We start from the raw sequence: 23,577 nt of genomic DNA on the forward strand, positions 1-23,577 counted from the left end.
CTTTTAAGAAAAGGCAATTTTCTATTTGTGTTCAACAATGGATATAAAACATTCTGATTCTGAAAACAGCTAACGTTAATACTAATAACATAACTAATAACATTTATAACTAATGCTACTTCTGTAATTCTTCTTAATTTTCACGCTGTCAATGCAATGGCCGCAAAGGCCGTTTTTGGGGCCGGTGAGAGGTCAATTCCCCAAACATCCTATTTTCAGATCAAAATGAAGCTCTACACTCAAAACCATTCACTCTTGCTGAAAAACCAAACTTTGCCCTCAACAAGAACACATAAGCCCTCAAAATCACACACACTACAACATAGTCTAACACACTGGTGCAATAAATTCAAAACAACATTTCCAAAACTAAGATGTGTGTGACCATCATATGACAGTAAAAGAGCACACACAAACCTTATTCTAATATGAAATTATATAGGAATGGTAAAGAGTGTTGTTACGTGACAGGAGGGCCGTCCACTCAAGGAGACAATATGATGAACACGTCTAAGAATGTTCCACATATGGTTGAAATACCATCATTGGCCTAGAAAGATAACATTATGGGAGTCAAGACTATAAAGGAGAAAGGATGCCCTCCCTTCACACTCTGTGTGACTGTACGACTTTTCTTGCTAGAAAATACACCTCATCAAAGACTATTGGAAATGTTTGTCTCTTATTTAGTGATTTTGTTTGCCACCACACTCCTCCCTGAAAGTTCTCGAGGCGACGGTAAAGTGACTCAAATTTGGCCTTATCGTAGCCCAGCCTCCCTCACAGTCATACCATTGATAAAGACATGGGCAACTAGAGTGACTTGAATTTCATCTGAGACTGCTTGTCTTCTTGCCCTTGCCCTTCGTCCTCCTCCTCCTCCTTATCCCTCCTCGATCTCTTCCTTCATGTCTTTCTGGATCCATTGTTCCAAAACTCAATAAACTGATTTGGGCCCTTTAATCTATTGAATGAACTGATTGATGTGTGTTCAATTGTGACTCTTAGTGTTTCCACCTGGGTAATTAACCCTTCGCAGGGAGCTTGATTGACAGGCGATCTAACCAATCATAATCCGCCATCCGCCATTTTGACCGACAAAGCAGTCAGGAGAGATAGCAGATTAACATGGGAGGATTTGAACTTGAAAATCGGAGTGTACCGACGCCTTTCCGCGGTTTAAAACAACATTCCTTCTTATGTTCATTCATGTTTATTTGATGCTATAAATGAACTAGAAGGAAGAGATGATCGGTTCACGAGCAGCTTTAACTGATGCTCTACAGCGATCTGTCAGACACATTTAAGAGCCACAAAACGGTATGTATCGTTTAAATTTCTTTTAAAAAATGACCAAATTTGAAAGGTGAGACTTTGTTTAATATGTTTAATATCAAAAGTAACCGAAAAGTAACCTGGTCTGTCCTGTCTGTCAGCGTGTTGTCAGTCTCCTCTCTGCTCCGCGATGTATTTTTCACTGCGTGAGAACATGGTGTGGCGTGAGAGCAGCGTAGCTTGTCGGGCATAGCGACAGTAACTAAGGGGGGCGGGTCTTTGCGAAGGGTCAATTGTGTGCTAACTGAGCTGAAGCTGTGCTGACTTGAGTGAACAATATTGAATGCTAGTGCTTTCTAAATGACAACATGGTGTAGGCAATGAGAAATGAAGGGATTTGTGTGTAGAGTTTTGCAGTGACAGTTCAACAAATCTGACTTATGTGTCAAAACAGGGAATAGTGTTTATAGTTTAGGGAAATGGGTGTGCTTTTTCATAAATGGCATTATGGTTTTGAAATTTTAGTTCAAAAGCCTGGTTATAGTGTTTAAGCAATCGAGAAAAACTGTAAAACAGAGCATTTCTAAAAATTGTGACATCATCTGGGCTCTTTCTACTGCATGATGGGAAGACAAGAAAATAATCTCAATCCATTTGCTGAGTCCCAATTCGCATACTATCCGTCCTAAATAGTATGCGAAACTAGAATTAGTACGTCCCAAATCGTAGTATGTTGAAAAGAGTATTCCAAAGATACCCGGATGGTCTACTATTTCCGGTTAGAATTCGAAGTGCAGATCAATGCACACTCTAACGGCTAATATTGCCCACAACCCATTGCGTGCGGGAGGGAGGAGCTTTGTGGTGATGGTGGTATCTATGGTGATGTAAACATGGCAGCCGGATGCAGCCGCGGAGATTCGCCCTCAGTTTTTAAGTGTAAGAATTCAAATGTTGAACCCTTATTAAAGTCATATTTTATTGTCTCGTAATATTAATGGGGTTATGTTGTGCCAAAAAGTACCGTGTTTATCTTGTAGGGTCCGATGAAATAAAAAGTACAGTGTCATGCAAGTGTCTTTTTTTAATGTATTTCTTCTGATGTTTCTGTCTTAGATTTATAAGTTACCTTACTATAAACCCTTATGAAAATAAACACCTTTTACTACACTAACCATAGTTTAACCACACTGACTTATTTGTAGTAATACTGTGGCTGTAGGCTACAAATGTTAACTTTATTAATCCAACCAAAGAAACATGGTTACTAGCTTTTACTATAGTAAAAGCATGGTTCATTTTCATTGGGGTATTTTTGAGTATTATACATAAGTATAAAATACGTTAAACAATTTATATTATAAACTTTAAATATTTTAGCTTTCGTTACACACATTGCACATGAACGTCAGAACCAGCCGCCTCACAAACGACCTGCGTTTGGTTGATCTACGACGACAGCCTGCTTCACTCCTCAATTTGGTAGGACACATTGTAAATGTATTTTGGAAAAAACTATGAGGAAAAAAAAATGGGAATAGTAAATACAGTTATATTGGACATATAAGAATGAATGAAATGTAAAATGTTTTGTTAACAGTCATGGTGTGCGTAACTAGGCAACCACGTTCTCGTTCACGTTGCATGACGTCATCGAAGTATGTCCCAGAACGTGCATACTCTTTTGCTACACACTCAAAAGTATGTACTTTTTCCTCACAAAAAAAGTACATACTTTTAGGTCGTAGTATAAGTAGGCGAATTGGGACTCAGCCATTGTCTCAGTTTTTACACAAACTGTAGCATCGACTGTATTCATCAACCCTGTTACTGTAAGAAGATTCTCTATAACTAAGATTCTCTATAGCTCTATAACTTATATGATATTTGACAAATACAATGTTATCAGTAACTCAGTGTTTACTGATTATTCCTAAAGAAATAATTTTGTAAATTATGTTGAAAATGACTAAAATTCTGGTAACATTGTTGCAAATTGGGAACCAGATATAAAATAAATGTCAAATAAAACAGTAAAATAGTATTTAGTTTGATCTGATGTTGACAATCAATATAAAATGTCTCAAACCTCCCTTTACTGACCATTTGTTGAAAAAAACAAGAACATTCTGTACCATTTCATAGTTTAACTGCATATCTAAAAGTGATGAAGAGCTTGAATGTTTCTAACATGAATGTTCTTCAGCATCATGAATGAATGAAGAATAAACACCAACCTCTTTGTTCTTCAGGATCTTCAGTGTGTTTCATTCTGCAGGGTTCTGGATCACTCATGTTCTCACTGTCCTCTTTAATAAACTCAGTCTTTGCAGATTTCAGCTCTTCCTGATGCTCTGATGCTCGTCTTCACTTGTAGCTGATGGGAATATTCCAGCATTTATTGGGGAATTACAGTGGGAGGAGCTTCACTGACCATGTGACTACAGTGGGAGGAGCTTCACTGATGATGTGATTGCAGTGTGGGAGGAGCTGATCTGCCCAAAATAAAAAAATATATAAATTACTGAGTTTGTATAATAAATTTATAATAAATGACACTTCTAAGCATTTATGCCTGTCTGTATTTTAAATGAAGAAGCAGAACAGTGTTAACATTGTTCTGATTCATATCACTGAAACTGAATGCCAATTCATTCATTATTTTTATATTTTTATATGCTAATCCTAACATTGTTCTGCTTCTTCATTTAAAATACAGGTATCTAGAAATACAGAAAATAATATAAATAATTTAAATTCTTCCAAATATAATGGTAAGAAAAACAGTTAAAGGCATAAAGAAATAAACGTACATAGTAACCAACAAATACCCTCAGTCTGTTGACGCCAATGAAATGAGCTTTAAGTGTCAATTTACAGGAGATCTGAAGACATCAGCATAATAAATGAGGTGAAAACAGGAACTATTGTCATGAAATAAAGAGTGTTTTCAGCAGATCTGTTAATATTGATGAGCCTCAGACTATCAACACTCATTCAACAAGTCATTCAGGATCATCAGCAGATCATCTCACTTTATTCTGAGTGTTTGCTGTTAGAAACACATTATTTGAGTCAGGATACATGATAAAAGCCTATAAAACAGCTCTATTTAAATTGGATTTTATGAAAAATACATTCATTACAATAAAGTAATTAGATCATTAAAATGTGCAGAACAACTTATGTATACAATATTATTTATGTATAGATTTAAAGGGTTAGTTCACCCAAAAATTTAAATTCTGTCAGTAATTACTCGCCCTCGAGTTGTTCCAACCCAGTAAGACTTTCGTTCATCTTAAGAACACAAATTAAGATATTTTTGTATTAAATCTGAGAGCTGTCTCACTCCTCCATAGGCTTCTATTGAAACTTACCGGCCCAGAAAGTTATTAAACACAATGTTTAAAATAAATAAATTACTTTAAGGACTCAGTTTCATTGATCATTTAAAAAAAAAAAAAAAAAAAGTAAATAAATGTTTAATTGTTCAACATACAACAATTAAAACCACTTTACAGTCTAAAAACATTTAAATATAAGTTTAAATGGCTCTGAAGGAAAGAAATTTCAAATACGTTTTGAAGTAACACCACAGATGTAATATTGCATAAAAGGTTTAACAATTACAAGTTAATTGAGCAAAATAATGAAATTCATCATGAGTAGGATTACAAGAAGTATCTACTCTGATAAAAGAACATTTAGAGAAAAACTGCATTAAAAATATAATTAAAAAAATAAAGTGATATGATCTGCTGATGATCCTGAATGGCTTGTTGAATGAGTTGATAGTCTGAGGCTCATCAATATTAACAGATCTGCTGAAAACACTCTTTATTTTGTAAGTCTTGTAGGTTTCGGTGCTTTTGCGGTGCAAAAAAGAACAAAAAGACGTTGAAGGAGAACGAGCAGAATCTATTTATTTATCTGACTCCATTAAAATGATTGCTAATCTTTAACCTCTTACTTACTACTACTAAACTAAAGTTTCTAAAGAACTAAAACATAGGATTTAACCAGAATAATTGAAGTTATAATTACTTTAGCTTTTAACATTATAATTAATAAAAGGGAAGATTCTCAAAAGCCTTTAAAGCAAGCTAAGTTGTTTATTACGGCACGTTTAAATATACTGACAGTAGAATGGGACAACATACTGTATAGAAAAACATTCCTTTTCTTCTTATACCCTGAGCAAGGGATTGTTAAACATGATTGCAATATCAACACCAAAACCTAAAGACCATAAACCTGAAGGCAAATGGCTGGTGATCAAGAGAAGGAGAAGTACATTGAAATGTTCTCCTCAATGCATCTTTCAGCAGCACCTAGACTGTACATTACGATACTTTAATATCTCTATTAAGTTCAACACAATTCTGTACAGTTTATAAGCTGTCAGATGAGACCAAACATGTTAGGACACACTAGTAGATCAATAGTATGTAGTGGGAAGAAGCTTGTTTGTCCTGTGTAGCAAATGGCACATATGTTTATCAGAGATGTAAGAGACAGTAAACAGTCCTCAATCTGCATAATGGCGATTCCCTCGCATCTGATTCACAGCATTAGCACACTGTGATGATGAAGGCCATTGTCCCACGTTTAATTCACATGCATACTTTTAAAGTGACAACTGCTGTACTAGGGCAATAAATAGGCTAGTTATACCCATATTTTACGTCAATAGTTCCTGTTTTCACCTCATTTATTATGCTGATGTCTTTAGATCTCCTGTTAATTGACACTTAAAGCTCATTTCATTGGTGTGAACAGACTGCCTTTATTTATTAAAGGGTTAGTTCACCCAAAAATGAAAATTATATCAGTAATTAGTTACTCAACCTAATGTTGTTCCAACCCCAGAAGACTTTAGTTCATCATCGGAACACAAATTAAGATATTTTTTTATTAAATCTGAGAGCTGTCTCACTCCTCCATTGGATTCTATTGTAATTGAAACTTGCCAGACCAGAAAGTTAGTAAAGACAATGTTTATAATAGTCCAAGTGACTACAGTGGCTCAACCATAAGTTTATCAAGCGACGAGAATAATTTTGTGCGCAAAAAAAAACTGTTGTGTATTAGCATCAGTTACTTTACAGACAAACAGAAATAAATGCTTATATGTGATATTAAGTATAAAAACAAACTTAGTAACTGATATTTTTATTTTATTTTGGTCAGATCAGCTCCTCCAACTAAAATTTACCATAATTAAAGCCCCTCCCACATCAATCACATCATCAGTGAAGCTCCTCCCATTGCAATTCACCCATAAATGCTGTAAATTCCCATCAGCTACAAGTGAAGACGAGCATGAAAGCATCTGGAAGAGCTGAAATCTGCAAAGACTGAGTTTATTAAAGAGGACAGTGAGAACATGAGTGATCCAGAACCCTGCAGAATGAAACACACTGAAGATCCTGAAGAACAAAGAGGTTGGTGTTTATTCTTCATTCATTCATGATGCTGAAGAACATTCATGTTAGAAACATTCAAGCTCTTCATCACTTTTAGATATGCAGTTAAACTATGAAATGGGTAAACATGTTTTTGTTAGTTAGTTTTCAACAAATGGTCAGTAATGGGAGGTTTAAACACTTTTATGCTGTTTGTCAACATCAGGTCAAACTAAATATTCTGGATTCTGTAACAATGTTGCCAATATTTTTGACAATTTTCAATATAATTATCATTATAATTACATTGGCAATTAACAGAGTAAACGACAAACTATATCAAATAAATTAACTTTCCAGAATGGCTGACAGGGTTGTAAGTATAACTTAAGCAAAACTTGATTTATAGTTACTGATAAAGTTGTATTTCTTATAAATAATAGAAGTTTCATATTTATTGAGATTATTTTTCTTATAATAACTTTGGTAACAGAGTTGATGAATGTGATCAACACTGTACAAGATTATTTTCTTGTCTTCACATTAGGGCAGCAGAAAAAGCCCAGATGAGGTCACATCATGTGTCACAATTTTAAGAAATGGTCTGTTTTAAAATGAGGAAAATCATGTTAGAAGTAACAGGGTTGAGTGAAACATATAGGACACAGATAACGCTAATAAAAATTGCTAATTTAAAGCTAGTTAAAGCTGCGGTCACTCTTGACTTTCAGTATGTGAAATTTCTATGGACACTGTAAACTTAAACTGAAACACAGGGTTATTCACTTGATCTTGTGTTTCTGGTGTCCCACATTCACATGCATATGAATGGAAGTCGGAGGAACAAAAAAAGTCTAGTGTGAACGGCCATCAGTAATTTAAAAGTCTTAAGTAAAACAAATTAATATCTAAAAGTTGGTGTGAATATATGGAAGTATTGTATATTTGAATTGTTTCATTGACCAAATGTAATTAATAGTTCTCACTACAGAAACATGGGATTTGTCTATAATGTTTTAAAAAAATAAAAATGGGAAGATCAGTGTACCTCATTTGTACTGTCCTCCAATTGGTGTTCTTAACCAAAATTAGACAGCCACACTTCTGTGATGAAAAACATGAGACATGAAACATGCTTTGACTAATAAACTAACTTCCTGATTCATCCTGCAATACCATACTTGACCGCTAGAGGACCTAATTACTCTAACAAGGACAATACCCAAAGGGCAGAACAACGGCTGTCTGTCCCTTTTTCAGAAAGGGAACAGAGTCCCATTCAGTCTGTTTATGTATTCTGGAGCTGATGGCCTGGACAGTTTCTGTAATTTCACTGGGATTATTGCAAGCGAGAGAGTTTCAGCACTGGGTTAGCGGGACGTCGCTGGTGCCATCACTCTGCATGTGCGCTCTCCGTCACTGGAGGGATTGTTTTTCAGAAACTCTGCGGAGGGCAGTTTATTTAAGAAAGGTGGTGATGACTGATGCGTCGCTCACAGGTTGGGGTGTGAGGCCAAACATTCTATGCAGTTCCTAAGGAACCAACATTTTGATCAGATCAGACAACAAAATGGCGGCGTCATACATAAATCGCCAGGGGGCACAAGCTCCCCTCAGCTTTACAGCCTTGCACCATAACTGATTGTATGGGGCATGACTCATTTCCAGTCATTAAAGGGCAACGCATGTCCCGGGAATAATGAATGTGAGGGCGGATCTCCTATCCATAGCAAATCCTCTATGGAGAATGGCTCTCCACCCTCAGGTAGTGAGCCAGTTGTGGGAGAGGTTTGGCCGAGCTGCTGTAGATCTCTTCACCTTGAATAAAATCGCTCATTGCCCCCTATTCTTCTCTCTGGGAGAAAAGGTGTGCCTTCAGGGAAGAACATCATTCATGATGGGATTTGTCTATAATGTTTTAAAAATGTCAAGATCGGTGTACCTCATTCATGATAATATTATGTAGCAGTTGTCTTACATCATTTTTTATGTCCTTTCACTTCATATTTCACTTTTTAAATTAATTGAATTGAATAAAATTTATTTATTTCATTTCAGACCTGATGGAAGAGAGCAAGGAGAGTGAGGAACTGAGTGAAGTGGAGGAGGAACATCATGTCAATCCTGGAGAAAAACCTTTGAGTCGCTCAAAGACTAAACAGACATTTTTAAAGAAAAGAAGAGCCAAGAAATCTTTCACCTGCACTCAGTGTGGAAAGAGTTTCACAGGCAAACATAATCTTGAGAGTCACATGAGAATTCATACAGGCGAGAAGCCGTATACATGTGATCAGTGCGGGAAGAGTTTCACACAATCATCACACCTTGAAAGTCACATGAGGATCCACACCGGAGAAAAGCCATTCATGTGTGATCAGTGTGAAAGGAGATTCTCGCACAAACAAAATCTTGAGCGTCACATGATGATCCACACCGGAGAGAAGCCGTTCACATGTGATCAATGCGGCAAAACATTTCTCAGGGCATCAGTCCTGAAGACACACCTGGCAGTTCATATGAAGGAGAAGCCGCATTCATGTTCTGTGTGTGGAAAGAGTTTTTCACTGCTGAAATATTTACATGCGCATCAGAAAACTCATACTGGTGTGAGAGAGTACATGTGCTTTGAGTGTGAGAAGACTTTTACTACAGCAAACGATTTAAAACGGCACCAGAGAATTCACACTGGAGAAAAACCTTACAAGTGTTCACACTGTGACAAGAGATTCAGTTGTTCATCAAATCTGAAATCACATGAGAGGATCCACTAGCCTGGCTCCGCCCTCCTACGTACTTCCGCACAATTTTCATTTTCCTTCAGTACTCCGTCTGGGTTTGTTATTCTTGGGTTTTCTCCGGCCAAATTTTTGGCGGTCCTATCAGTGAACAGAGGGAGTGGCTGAGAACGATGACGTTGAGGTCGTATGCGTATATATGCAATATGTCGTATTGAGTTGTAGGGTTACATCACGACTAAACGTTAGCAATTGGTTATGGCAGATCCAGAGTGGCTCTGGGCAGATCCAATAGTTTTAAACTTCAACAGAGTACCCGCCTACAAGGAAGTTAACGCTTGTCAATGGAGAGAGGCCAGACTCTCTGTACAAATGAAATGTACGAGAGTCTGGTAGGACAAGGCTAAGGATCCACAGCGGAGAGAAGCTGCAGTGCACACGTGTGATCAGTGTGGAAAGAGTTTCTTCATTAAAAGTCACCTGAAGCTACACATGAAGATCCATACAGTGGAGAAACCACATCACCACAGTCTGAGATCACGGTAAGTAGTTCATCTTTATGTGCTGAGAAACAAAAGTCTCTTCTGTGTAAGTTAGTTTCCCAACAGCCACAATGATCGAGAGGACATTATCTACTAACTCATGTTCACACCAACACGAAAGTTCAGACTGATTTTCACATGCAGTTTGTCTGTTCAGACCAACGCAAAGAATAGCAGTAGAGGCAAATTATCTCACTGTAGGTGGCGCTCCTGGAAAAGCAGAAATAAAGCACTATACGCAGCAGCGCAGCACAACTTTCTGTTTCTGACACCGACTTGTTATGGAGAAGAATGTCAAACAGTATTTTCATGTTTTCAAACAGACGTTCAGAATTTTGTATTTGCTATGGGGATTATTAAGATACACAGATGAGAGAGGCTTCCAGATTATTTCTCTATTAATGAAGTATATTTCGGTTTTAATGTGTACGCAAGGGTCCGCATACAGTGCATGTGATACAAATTTCATCAGTATTGAACGTGCGCCACCTGATTTAACGTTGCCACCCAGGTTGCACATTGAATTGCATTGTTTTGCAGTAATCGGTTGTTCCACAAGGTGGCAGCACTGGCCTGGGCTGTTTATTCCCAGTATAAAACCAAGGGGGTAATCCAGTATCCGGAAAGCATACCTTCTATGGGGGCATCCATTGACTAACAAGCCATTAACTGCTGTTAGCATTAGAGGTCTTCACAGTGAACCTGAGACCCGTCGACCCGGGACCCGACCCGGGACCCGTACGGGTTCGGGTCTATATTTTAAATGATCAGCCGGGTCCGGGTCGGGTCCGAATCTATTACTTCGGGTCCCGGGTCTGTTTAACATTGTGTGTAATACCCGTGCGATCGGAGTCATCAGATCAGACTCTGAGAAAACCAGGCCGTGATTAGACACTGCTTGTGGTTTTTTTTTTGGTTTTTTTTGCAACTTGCAACTTGTAAAATTAGAACACTCAAAATAAATTGTGTTAAAAAGCATATTTTAGGTTGATCCAGCTAGCGTGCATGTTCAGTCTCAAGCGCGCAGTGCCGGCCCGAGCCTTTTGGGGGCCCTAAGCAGAATTTGGTTTGGGGGCCCCCTCCCACCACGCGGAGTCACCTGTGCTTGACGATTATTGACACAATGTCACTCTATAATGTTACATTATAAATTAATACAATGAGGTTATGTATTAATACAAAATAAATACTTAATAAAAAATAGATACTTAAAAATGTTTTAACTTTTTCTTTACTCTTTTACTAACTCTTTGAAACTTCTGAAAACAAATTGTCACAAAACATATTAAAAAAAAACTTATTTGAAAAATATCCTCCAACGTTTTTGCAGTTTGAATGATGTCTTGTATGAACATGACGGAGTATGTTTTTATGTTTCCACTGTTCGATCGCGCCCGCGCCTCACACACACACACACACACACACACACACACACACACACACACAACATATTCAAGCATTGCAATCTTGACATCGCAGCCTGTTCGTTAAAGCCGTAATAAAATATAGTAATAAAATAGTCAACCTAACATATAAAAATTGCACTGCTCTGTTTAAATAAGCCAACAATTCGTATTCAGCGCTGCGTAGCCTAAGCACCGCTCCACTGTGATATTTGCAAGCACATTTTTGCGCATGTGAAGAGAATGATTTTTTTCCCCTCGATATTGGATTTCAAGCACATTTTTGCGCATGTGAAGAGAATGATTTTTTTCCCCTCGATATTGGAACGTGGGTGAAGTACAAAGAAGCCTATAATAAAGAATAGTTTACCATCCAAATCCATCGCGAATGTTAAAACATTTTGATTCTAATGAGAGAGATACGTGAGCCCAGCACTTTCGCTTTAAATTATTTCGTTTTGGCTTGTTTTTAGTTATTTTTTTATTCTTGTTCTGTTCTGAATATCATTAAATTTAAAGGATAAATCATTGATCAAATCAAATTTTTGCGACATGGCTTAACATTACCGTGACTTTGCGCACGAATTGTCTATGCACGCGAGGTTATGCGCATCACTCAAACACTGGCAGACACCGCAGCAGTTGTAGGCAGGTATATTGATCATGAAATCAGAATTTTCTTGTCTTGAATTATTAATCCATTCATTCATTTATGTCACTTGTTTAATTTAATTAATATGTAAAAAAAAAAATAATAATAATAATCGCTTGGGGGCCCCCTGGTGGCGACGGGGCCCCAAGCAGCCGCTTAGTTCGCTTATGCCTCGGGCCGGCCCTGCAAGCGCGTGTCATGTTTCTATGGCAACCAGCTACCAGAGCTTCAGTGAGGGACCGCCAAACCGCGCTTTAGATTTTACAATATAAATTAACCGTCTTGTTTAATCTTAAAGTTTTAGTGGTCAGATTCAGACTCGATGCAGAGCAGAGAGCACGGAGATGATAGCAAATAAATAACGTCAGCGGCCATGGCACTGAACGAGCAATCGTTATTATAGTTCAAAAGGGCAAACAGTCAAAGTTATTATGCGAGTTAACTCGAGTCAGAATGTAAGTTACATGTGCAAAGTTGCATTTGTCATCCGTCACCGTGACATCAAGTGGATTTTTGAAGCTGAAATAATGAGTGGATTAAGCTTGGACTTGATAAAAACGAGAGGAATAACATGGATAACTTTCTTGTCGGAGGAATGCATGATCACAGCCAGTCAGGTAACGTTAACGTTACAAGGAAGGGAGACTACGCTACCTCGGCTCCTTAAATTAGGTAAGACAAAAAGTTGTATTTTTCGCAACAGGTTTATTGATTTGTAATATCAGTTTTAGGTGGAATATGTGACAATCGGGTCCATTCGGGTCTGTGTCTTCCCGGCGGTTTCGGGTCCAGCTTTCAAATAATAGACGGGTCCGGGTCGGGTCCGGTTAGGCATTTCTCAGATCTGCACGGGTCCGGGTCTAGCTTTTGAAATAATAGACGGGTCCGGGTCGGTTCGGTGTAGCACATTACGGGTCTCTTTCGGGTTCGGGCACGAATTTTTGGACCCGTGAAGACCTCTAGTTAGCATCCCATTGACTCCCATTCATTTTGGCGTCACTTTGACAGCAAATAACTGTACATCTGAGGTGTTTAAAGACTCCATTTGTGCATGATTTATTTCTAAAGAAACACGACAATGTATAAAAGGCTCCATTACCTTGTATCTTACGTTATGGCCCCGTAGAAACAGTTTTGTAAAATAGGCTAACGATTGCATCATAACCATGCGACTCGCTGTCGCACAGTAGAGAGATTACCGTATAGACAGGAGGAGAAGCTCACAGGCAATCGGGGGGACGTGGAGGAAAAATGACAAAATAATTAATCAGAAAACTTACCAAAATTTTATCCTGCTCCTAGCTCATAGACAGCTAATACTCACGCTCTCTGTCTCTGCAAGTTTCAGAAGGGAATGATTCAGATTTCTCTTGGCACAGCTACTAGAAGACTTACAACTGTCAGACAGGTTGCTCACGTCACATCACGTCACAAGCTCAGTTTGAGGCTGCGCAGTACGCTCAGGAAGTGAGAGCTTCTAATTGACTTCACTGGTCTCCGTCGAAGTCTATGGGGTCGCTGTGTCCATTTCTTTTACTGTCTATGTATAAAACCAAACTAAAGGGACGGAACAACAACAACAGACACCTGCATTAACAAGCGAGGGGGTCAAGAGATAGCCATAACTTTAGTTTAAAAGATTACAAAACATGGTTTCACTTTATTTTGATGGTCCCTTTAACACATTCTGTTGACTATAAGTAATGTTGCACCTTCATGTCTTACTAACTCTCATTAGAGTGTTAGTAGAGTATTGGTAGAGTCAGGAGAATGTCAAAAACATCACTTTAAACTGCATGAGTAAGCCATGATTAGCTGGTTGTTTGCATAAAATAGTCCAGAGAAACTCACTTGATTTAATTTGTCTTTTAGAGTTGATGGATGTGATCAAGAAAGAAAAAAACAGAAGCCAAAAAATCTGTCTCCTGCCCTCAATCAAGGCTGAAGATTCACATGAGGATCCACAGCGGAGCAAAACCTTACATACTGTATGTGATCAATGCAGGAGCTGAAGAAGAGGCCGTAACACTTTTAAGAGAGACATGCATCTACTATTAATTTTTAACTCGTTCTTCATTGTTTTTCTTTAGAACATATAGTTTCTCTTCCACTTCTACTCTTCCATGCAAACGCAGTATATACTTTCATGTATCATTTAAACTGGACATCTCGCCAGCAAAGCATAATGCAAAATGGGAGAGGGACGATTGATGTTAATAAAATTCCCAGTTATTCATTTTATGTCTCAGAATGTGTGTTTCTTGTTTTTAATTTCACCACTGTAAGTTTACCCACTGTGCGCCTCTTCCCTGGATGTGCTGAATCTGTGAAACGCGAGTCTGAGGGGATAGAGAAGGAGAGGTGGAAGCAAATGCATAGGCAGAGACTTGTGCCTCCATTTGCAGTGGCGTAGACAGGGGAGGGGCCATGGGGGCACTGGCCCCTACTGAAAACTGATTGGCCCCCCAATGTGCCCCACCCTACTACAGGTCTGTCACTCAAAAATTCTAATGATATCTTTCGGCTTGCATTTGAAGAATTAACGGTTCGGCGATGCTTCTCAACAACCGGACTAAGAATAGCAAGCTTCTGTTTTCCAATTTTTAAAAAAAGCACATGGTAAGTTTAGCTATTTTATATTCCTTTTTTTTTAAGGGTTAGTGTTACACTGTTAGACCTTACCGTTTTTTTTTACAGTAAAATACTGGCAACACTGTTGCCAGTAATTTACTGTTAATTGTACAGTTCTTTACTGTAATTTACAGTATGTTACTGTAAAAATGCACTAAAACTTGAGTTAACTAATTTCACTTGCAGAAACCGACCGTCTTAAATTAACCAACTGTCATTTAAAAGTATTAACTAAAATTTATAATGCATTAATAAAGTGAGCAAAGTATTACTGTGAACTTATTTCATTTGAAAACAAAAAACATTTTTTGGTAAATAAAGAGATTTCCACTGGACCAGCAACTACACAGTCACTGCCTTTTAAATATAGGAACATGCAGCATATCAACCAATGTTTGTAGATCTTCTCCTGGACTGAAGCACAGGCTCTACTCTTCTGCACAATGGTGACCCAAAAAACAAGATTTTACAATAAAATACTGGCAACAGTGTTGCCAGTATAAACCTGTTTTATAACTTACAGTTTATTACTGTTAAAATACATTTTGTGGGTGTGTCTTTTTATCTTACACTGTTAACCCTTTCAACCCCTCAGGGAAATCCACACTACAAAGAGTAAAAAGTTACATTGACACAGTGTTACAGTGAGATAATTAAGTGAATATGTAAGTGATTGTTGAGCATTAGTGATGAACACCTGCTGTTAGAACAGAAAATAGAGAAACACAAGAACTACAACTGACTTCCAGCCATTACACATTATTACACTTATTATTAACCAGTATGACTTTATTTCTGTCATACATCTACATAAGTTGTTATTGAGATTGAAGTTACCATTATAGAGATCAGTGCTTGCTTTAGTTGGGATGCTGATGCTAAAACATTAGTGTTTTCTTTCATAGGTTCACTCAAAGCTGCGGATAGCGCAGTGGGATATTCTCTGAATGTGCCGATTGTCTGAAGCCTTATAGAATCACGCCAATTCATTGGCTGATGGCGCCCGCGCGATATGGCTCCGCCCCGACGCTCTTACGTCGCATCATTACATATTCGCGCTCGCCATCTGCTCCTCAGATTTCTCTGCCTTCAGAACGAAGCGGTCACGTTTGCCCTTCGCTCGTGATTTTTCTGAGTTCAAAATACGACTTCTGTATTATTCTCGGCGCTTCTGCGACTGTTCAAATGGAACTCTGTTTCTCCTTACGGTGAAGTTGCCATGGATTACCGACGCTGTTCTCCGCCATGTGCTCGTTACATCGCTAACGACGACCCACACAGTAAGTGTGTTAAATGTTTGGGCTTTTCTCATGCGCGCGAGGCAGTCATAGGATCGTCTAAATGCAAATTCTGTGAAAATTTGTTGCTCAAAACCCTCAAATCGCGGCTCGCGGTGTTTGAGAGGGAATCATTTGTCACCCCCTGTCGCGCTCCCGAGGCCTCTCGAGGATCCGCGACTTGGGGTACGGATATAGAGCTTGAGGATGTGGAGTTCGAGCAGACGAGCCCCGCTCTTTCTCTCCCTCCCTCCCCTCGGCACGCCAGTCGAATTTTCGCACGATTATTTGCTTGGCACAGCTACTAGAAGACTTACAACTGTCAGACAGGTTGCTCACGTCACATCACGTCACAAGCTCAGTTTGAGGCTGCGCAGTACGCTCAGGAAGTGAGAGCTTCTAATTGACTTCACTGGTCTCCGTCGAAGTCTATGGGGTCGCTGTGTCCATTTCTTTTACTGTCTATGTATAAAACCAAACTAAAGGGACGGAACAACAACAACAGACACCTGCATTAACAAGCGAGGGGGTCAAGAGATAGCCATAACTTTAGTTTAAAAGATTACAAAACATGGTTTCACTTTATTTTGATGGTCCCTTTAACACATTCTGTTGACTATAAGTAATGTTGCACCTTCATGTCTTACTAACTCTCATTAGAGTGTTAGTAGAGTATTGGTAGAGTCAGGAGAATGTCAAAAACATCACTTTAAACTGCATGAGTAAGCCATGATTAGCTGGTTGTTTGCATAAAATAGTCCAGAGAAACTCACTTGATTTAATTTGTCTTTTAGAGTTGATGGATGTGATCAAGAAAGAAAAAAACAGAAGCCAAAAAATCTGTCTCCTGCCCTCAATCAAGGCTGAAGATTCACATGAGGATCCACAGCGGAGCAAAACCTTACATACTGTATGTGATCAATGCAGGAGCTGAAGAAGAGGCCGTAACACTTTTAAGAGAGACATGCATCTACTATTAATTTTTAACTCGTTCTTCATTGTTTTTCTTTAGAACATATAGTTTCTCTTCCACTTCTACTCTTCCATGCAAACGCAGTATATACTTTCATGTATCATTTAAACTGGACATCTCGCCAGCAAAGCATAATGCAAAATGGGAGAGGGACGATTGATGTTAATAAAATTCCCAGTTATTCATTTTATGTCTCAGAATGTGTGTTTCTTGTTTTTAATTTCACCACTGTAAGTTTACCCACTGTGCGCCTCTTCCCTGGATGTGCTGAATCTGTGAAACGCGAGTCTGAGGGGATAGAGAAGGAGAGGTGGAAGCAAATGCATAGGCAGAGACTTGTGCCTCCATTTGCAGTGGCGTAGACAGGGGAGGGGCCATGGGGGCACTGGCCCCTACTGAAAACTGATTGGCCCCCCAATGTGCCCCACCCTACTACAGGTCTGTCACTCAAAAATTCTAATGATATCTTTCGGCTTGCATTTGAAGAATTAACGGTTCGGCGATGCTTCTCAACAACCGGACTAAGAATAGCAAGCTTCTGTTTTCCAATTTTTAAAAAAAGCACATGGTAAGTTTAGCTATTTTATATTCCTTTTTTTTTAAGGGTTAGTGTTACACTGTTAGACCTTACCGTTTTTTTTTACAGTAAAATACTGGCAACACTGTTGCCAGTAATTTACTGTTAATTGTACAGTTCTTTACTGTAATTTACAGTATGTTACTGTAAAAATGCACTAAAACTTGAGTTAACTAATTTCACTTGCAGAAACCGACCGTCTTAAATTAACCAACTGTCATTTAAAAGTATTAACTAAAATTTATAATGCATTAATAAAGTGAGCAAAGTATTACTGTGAACTTATTTCATTTGAAAACAAAAAACATTTTTTGGTAAATAAAGAGATTTCCACTGGACCAGCAACTACACAGTCACTGCCTTTTAAATATAGGAACATGCAGCATATCAACCAATGTTTGTAGATCTTCTCCTGGACTGAAGCACAGGCTCTACTCTTCTGCACAATGGTGACCCAAAAAACAAGATTTTACAATAAAATACTGGCAACAGTGTTGCCAGTATAAACCTGTTTTATAACTTACAGTTTATTACTGTTAAAATACATTTTGTGGGTGTGTCTTTTTATCTTACACTGTTAACCCTTTCAACCCCTCAGGGAAATCCACACTACAAAGAGTAAAAAGTTACATTGACACAGTGTTACAGTGAGATAATTAAGTGAATATGTAAGTGATTGTTGAGCATTAGTGATGAACACCTGCTGTTAGAACAGAAAATAGAGAAACACAAGAACTACAACTGACTTCCAGCCATTACACATTATTACACTTATTATTAACCAGTATGACTTTATTTCTGTCATACATCTACATAAGTTGTTATTGAGATTGAAGTTACCATTATAGAGATCAGTGCTTGCTTTAGTTGGGATGCTGATGCTAAAACATTAGTGTTTTCTTTCATAGGTTCACTCAAAGCTGCGGATAGCGCAGTGGGATATTCTCTGAATGTGCCGATTGTCTGAAGCCTTATAGAATCACGCCAATTCATTGGCTGATGGCGCCCGCGCGATATGGCTCCGCCCCGACGCTCTTACGTCGCATCATTACATATTCGCGCTCGCCATCTGCTCCTCAGATTTCTCTGCCTTCAGAACGAAGCGGTCACGTTTGCCCTTCGCTCGTGATTTTTCTGAGTTCAAAATACGACTTCTGTATTATTCTCGGCGCTTCTGCGACTGTTCAAATGGAACTCTGTTTCTCCTTACGGTGAAGTTGCCATGGATTACCGACGCTGTTCTCCGCCATGTGCTCGTTACATCGCTAACGACGACCCACACAGTAAGTGTGTTAAATGTTTGGGCTTTTCTCATGCGCGCGAGGCAGTCATAGGATCGTCTAAATGCAAATTCTGTGAAAATTTGTTGCTCAAAACCCTCAAATCGCGGCTCGCGGTGTTTGAGAGGGAATCATTTGTCACCCCCTGTCGCGCTCCCGAGGCCTCTCGAGGATCCGCGACTTGGGGTACGGATATAGAGCTTGAGGATGTGGAGTTCGAGCAGACGAGCCCCGCTCTTTCTCTCCCTCCCTCCCCTCGGCACGCCAGTCGAATTTTCGCACGATTATTTGCTTGGCACAGCTACTAGAAGACTTACAACTGTCAGACAGGTTGCTCACGTCACATCACGTCACAAGCTCAGTTTGAGGCTGCGCAGTACGCTCAGGAAGTGAGAGCTTCTAATTGACTTCACTGGTCTCCGTCGAAGTCTATGGGGTCGCTGTGTCCATTTCTTTTACTGTCTATGTATAAAACCAAACTAAAGGGACGGAACAACAACAACAGACACCTGCATTAACAAGCGAGGGGGTCAAGAGATAGCCATAACTTTAGTTTAAAAGATTACAAAACATGGTTTCACTTTATTTTGATGGTCCCTTTAACACATTCTGTTGACTATAAGTAATGTTGCACCTTCATGTCTTACTAACTCTCATTAGAGTGTTAGTAGAGTATTGGTAGAGTCAGGAGAATGTCAAAAACATCACTTTAAACTGCATGAGTAAGCCATGATTAGCTGGTTGTTTGCATAAAATAGTCCAGAGAAACTCACTTGATTTAATTTGTCTTTTAGAGTTGATGGATGTGATCAAGAAAGAAAAAAACAGAAGCCAAAAAATCTGTCTCCTGCCCTCAATCAAGGCTGAAGATTCACATGAGGATCCACAGCGGAGCAAAACCTTACATACTGTATGTGATCAATGCAGGAGCTGAAGAAGAGGCCGTAACACTTTTAAGAGAGACATGCATCTACTATTAATTTTTAACTCGTTCTTCATTGTTTTTCTTTAGAACATATAGTTTCTCTTCCACTTCTACTCTTCCATGCAAACGCAGTATATACTTTCATGTATCATTTAAACTGGACATCTCGCCAGCAAAGCATAATGCAAAATGGGAGAGGGACGATTGATGTTAATAAAATTCCCAGTTATTCATTTTATGTCTCAGAATGTGTAGAGAAACACAAGAACTACAACTGACTTCCAGCCATTACACATTATTACACTTATTATTAACCAGTATGACTTTATTTCTGTCATACATCTACATAAGTTGTTATTGAGATTGAAGTTACCATTATAGAGATCAGTGCTTGCTTTAGTTGGGATGCTGATGCTAAAACATTAGTGTTCTCTTTCATAGGTTCACTCAAAGCTGCGGATAGCGCAGTGGGATATTCTCTGAATGTGCCGATTGTCTGAAGCCTTATAGAATCACGCCAATTCATTGGCTGATGGCGCCCGCGCGATATGGCTCCGCCCCGACGCTCTTACGTCGCATCATTACATATTCGCGCTCGCCATCTGCTCCTCAGATTTCTCTGCCTTCAGAACGAAGCGGTCACGTTTGCCCTTCGCTCGTGATTTTTCTGAGTTCAAAATACGACTTCTGTATTATTCTCGGCGCTTCTGCGACTGTTCAAATGGAACTCTGTTTCTCCTTACGGTGAAGTTGCCATGGATTACCGACGCTGTTCTCCGCCATGTGCTCGTTACATCGCTAACGACGACCCACACAGTAAGTGTGTTAAATGTTTGGGCTTTTCTCATGCGCGCGAGGCAGTCATAGGATCGTCTAAATGCAAATTCTGTGAAAATTTGTTGCTCAAAACCCTCAAATCGCGGCTCGCGGTGTTTGAGAGGGAATCATTTGTCACCCCCTGTCGCGCTCCCGAGGCCTCTCGAGGATCCGCGACTTGGGGTTCGGATATAGAGCTTGAGGATGTGGAGTTCGAGCAGACGAGCCCCGCTCTTTCTCTCCCTCCCTCCCCTCGGCACGCCAGTCGAATTTTCGCACGATTATTTGCGCCCCAGCCCGGGAGCACGCGACGCGGTTTCTTTCGGGCTGGAGGATGTACTTTTTACCGAGGCTTCCGACTCCGAGGATTTCAGTGGCCCTAATTCTAGGCCTCAACGGAGAAAGCTGCCATTTTTCAGTGATCTGCATCACGAGATTTCCAGATCCTGGAAGCAGCCTTTCTCTGCGCGCCTCACTAATGCGGCAGCTGCTGATTTCACCAACCTAGTAGGTTCTGTGAAACAGGGCTATTCCGCCGTTCCGGCAATTGAGGAGACTTTAGCCGACCATCTTGCTCCGTCGTCTGCGCCGTCCTGGAAGTCGTGCCCCCTCCTCCCCTCTAAAGCATGTAGGACTACTTCCTCTCTCATTGGGAAATCCTACATGGCGGCTGGACAGGCAGGCATGACCCTGCACACTATGGCCATTCTTCAGGCCTACCAAGCAGACGTCCTGAAGGAAATGGACGAGGGCGACGGCGTGACCCCTGAAGCGGTCAAGGAGCTTCGTAAGGCTACGGATTTAGCCTTAAGAGCCACCAAACATACCGCACGCGCTATAGGTTGCTCTATGGCTGGCTCCGTTGCGGTGGAGCGCCACTTGTGGCTTAATCTCACGGAGATCTGTGACAAGGAGAAGGTTTTCCTCTTGGACGCCCCCATTTCTCAAACAGGGTTGTTTGGTGAAGCGGTCAACATGGTGGTTGAGAAATTCCGCTCCTCCAAATCTCAATCGGCCGCGTTCAGACAGTTCATGCCCAGGAGGGCTAGGGAACCTTCTGCTCCCTCCCCTCCCCGACCCAGAGAACGTCCCTCTCATAAACCGGAGTTCTCTTCGAGGAGGAGTGATCCGGTGCATCCCCCACCTACCACGGTTTGGGGAGCCCGCGGTCGTCCGTTTCCACGTCAACGGCCTCACAAGCGCCTCCAGATGAAGCGGTCCGACAAACCGACCGCTCCGGCGGCCTAGAGCCGTTCCTGACCCTCTGGTCAGAAAAAGGAGAGCTCCTCTGCTTCCTCAAGGTTGGGACAGACCGCGCAAACGTTCTGTCCACCTCCCAGCTCTCCTTTCCTTGCCCTGTCACCTTCGCCACTCAGAGTGTGCAGTGCAGGCCAGTTTTCACCATCTCTACTCAGCCAAACGGCGCGGGAGGAAGGAGATGCTTTTTGCTTTCTCCCCTCACCCTCGACACTCTCTATAACTGCCGGTCGCATCCTCGGAGGCACTTTCCGTTTTCCTCCGGAGCAGGCGGACCTGGTCACCATGACCCCAGCATCGATACCTCCCATCACGTGCCAGGATGCCAAGGGCTCTCCTGCACGGTCAACTTCTCTACCCCACGAACGTCAACACGACACCCTCACTCAGGTATGTCGTCTGCATTACAACATCCCTCTTCCTCTTTCACATTTCTTTCAGGAATGGGAGCGCTTGCCAGGGGTATCGTCTTGGGTTCTTCACACAGTTCGGTTCGGCTACACTCTTCAGTTTTGCCGCAATCCCCCCTGTTTCAATGGGGTCTTTCCTACTGTAGTAGACAGCGCCATTCAGGCTTCTGTACTTCAGCAGGAAATTTCATCCCTCCTTCTCAAAGGAGCAATAGAGGAGGTTCCTTCAGGGGAAACCGAGCGGGGTTTTTACAGCCGTTATTTCCTGGTCCCGAAGAAGGGCGGCGGTTTGCGTCCCATACTGGACCTCCGCCGACTGAACTTCGCCCTTTACAAAGGGAAATTCAAGATTTTGACGCTGAAAGGTATCATATCTCAGATTCGGCCAGGGGATTGGTTCGTGACAGTAGACCTAAAGGATGCTTACTTTCACATCCAGGTTGTACGGTGACACAGGCAGTTCCTCAGGTTCGCCTTTGGAGAAAGAGCATTCCAGTACAGGTTCCTTCCCTTCGGCCTCGTTCTGGCCCCGAGGACATTCACGAAGTGTATGGATGCAGCTCTGGCCCCATTGCGGCTCCAGGGCATCCGTATTCTAAATTACCTGGACGATTGGCTCATTTTAGCCCAGTCCAGGGAGCTAGTGACCCACCACAGAGACATCGTCCTGAGTCATATCCAGTCTCTCGGTTTGAGGTTGAACTCGGAGAAGAGTGTTCTTGCTCCGGCTCAAAACACCGTTTTCTTGGGGGTGAACATGGATTCCGTTCTCATGCAGGCCCGCTTGGCTCCTGCACGGATTTCCAGTCTGACGACATGCTTGGCCCGTTTTTCGCTAGGCCATCATATGTCTGTGGGCACTTGCTGCAGGATGCTGGGCCTTATGGCCGCGGCCTCCTCCGTGCTACCGCTGGGCCTGCTCCACATGAGACCCTTCATGTGGTGGATGAAGCTCTCAGGGGTTCGGCCCTCCGGGCCAACCCTTCGCCTACTGAAGGTATCGCGCAATTGCTTTCGAGCCCTGTCAGTTTGGCGGGTCCCTCTTTTTCTTCGGAAAGGGGTCAGCATGGGTGCGGTATTTCGTCGCCAGATGATTATGACGGATGCCTCTCTCACCGGCTGGGGAGCAGTTTTCGAGGGCAGACCAGCGTGTGGGGTCTGGACTGGCGAGACTCTCTCTTGGCACATAAACTGCCTGGAGTTAAGAGCCGTTTTTCTGGCTCTGCATCATTTTCTCCCTCTTCTGGAGGGACACCATGTAATTGTCAGAACAGATAACATGGCAGTGGTGTCTCATGTGAACCGGCAGGGGGGTTCTCGGTCGCGCACCCTAGACAGGCATGCGCGTCACCTTCTCCTGTGGTCTCAGAGCAGATTCCTATCTCTAAGAGCAGTTCATGTCCCAGGGGTTCTGAA

General features: G+C 41.0%; 1 protein-coding gene across 1 annotated transcript; it reads left to right on the top strand.

The window, feature by feature from the left end:
* Positions 1–6,593: 6,593 nt before the first annotated feature.
* LOC311301377 (uncharacterized protein) lies at positions 6,594–9,516 on the top strand. Its single transcript, XM_084426407.1, has 2 exons — positions 6,594–6,722; positions 8,742–9,516. Exons 1-2 carry the CDS (start codon positions 6,665–6,667, stop codon positions 9,452–9,454), a joined length of 771 nt encoding a protein of 256 aa, XP_084282533.1. The 5' UTR covers positions 6,594–6,664; the 3' UTR covers positions 9,455–9,516.
* Positions 9,517–23,577: the final 14,061 nt, after the last annotated feature.

The sequence above is a fragment of the Rutilus rutilus genome (assembly GCF_951802725.1).
Source record: "Rutilus rutilus genome assembly, chromosome: 1".
NCBI classification, from domain to species: domain Eukaryota; kingdom Metazoa; phylum Chordata; class Actinopteri; order Cypriniformes; family Leuciscidae; genus Rutilus; species Rutilus rutilus.

Coding starts and splice junctions, on each gene's coding strand:
- LOC311301377 (XM_084426407.1), top strand. CDS start 6,665: ATGAGTGATCCAGAACCCTGCAGAATGAAACACACTGAAGATCCTGAA. Junction 6,723..8,741: donor AGATCCTGAAGAACAAAGAG/GTTGGTGTTTAT, acceptor ATTTCATTTCAG/ACCTGATGGAAGAGAGCAAG.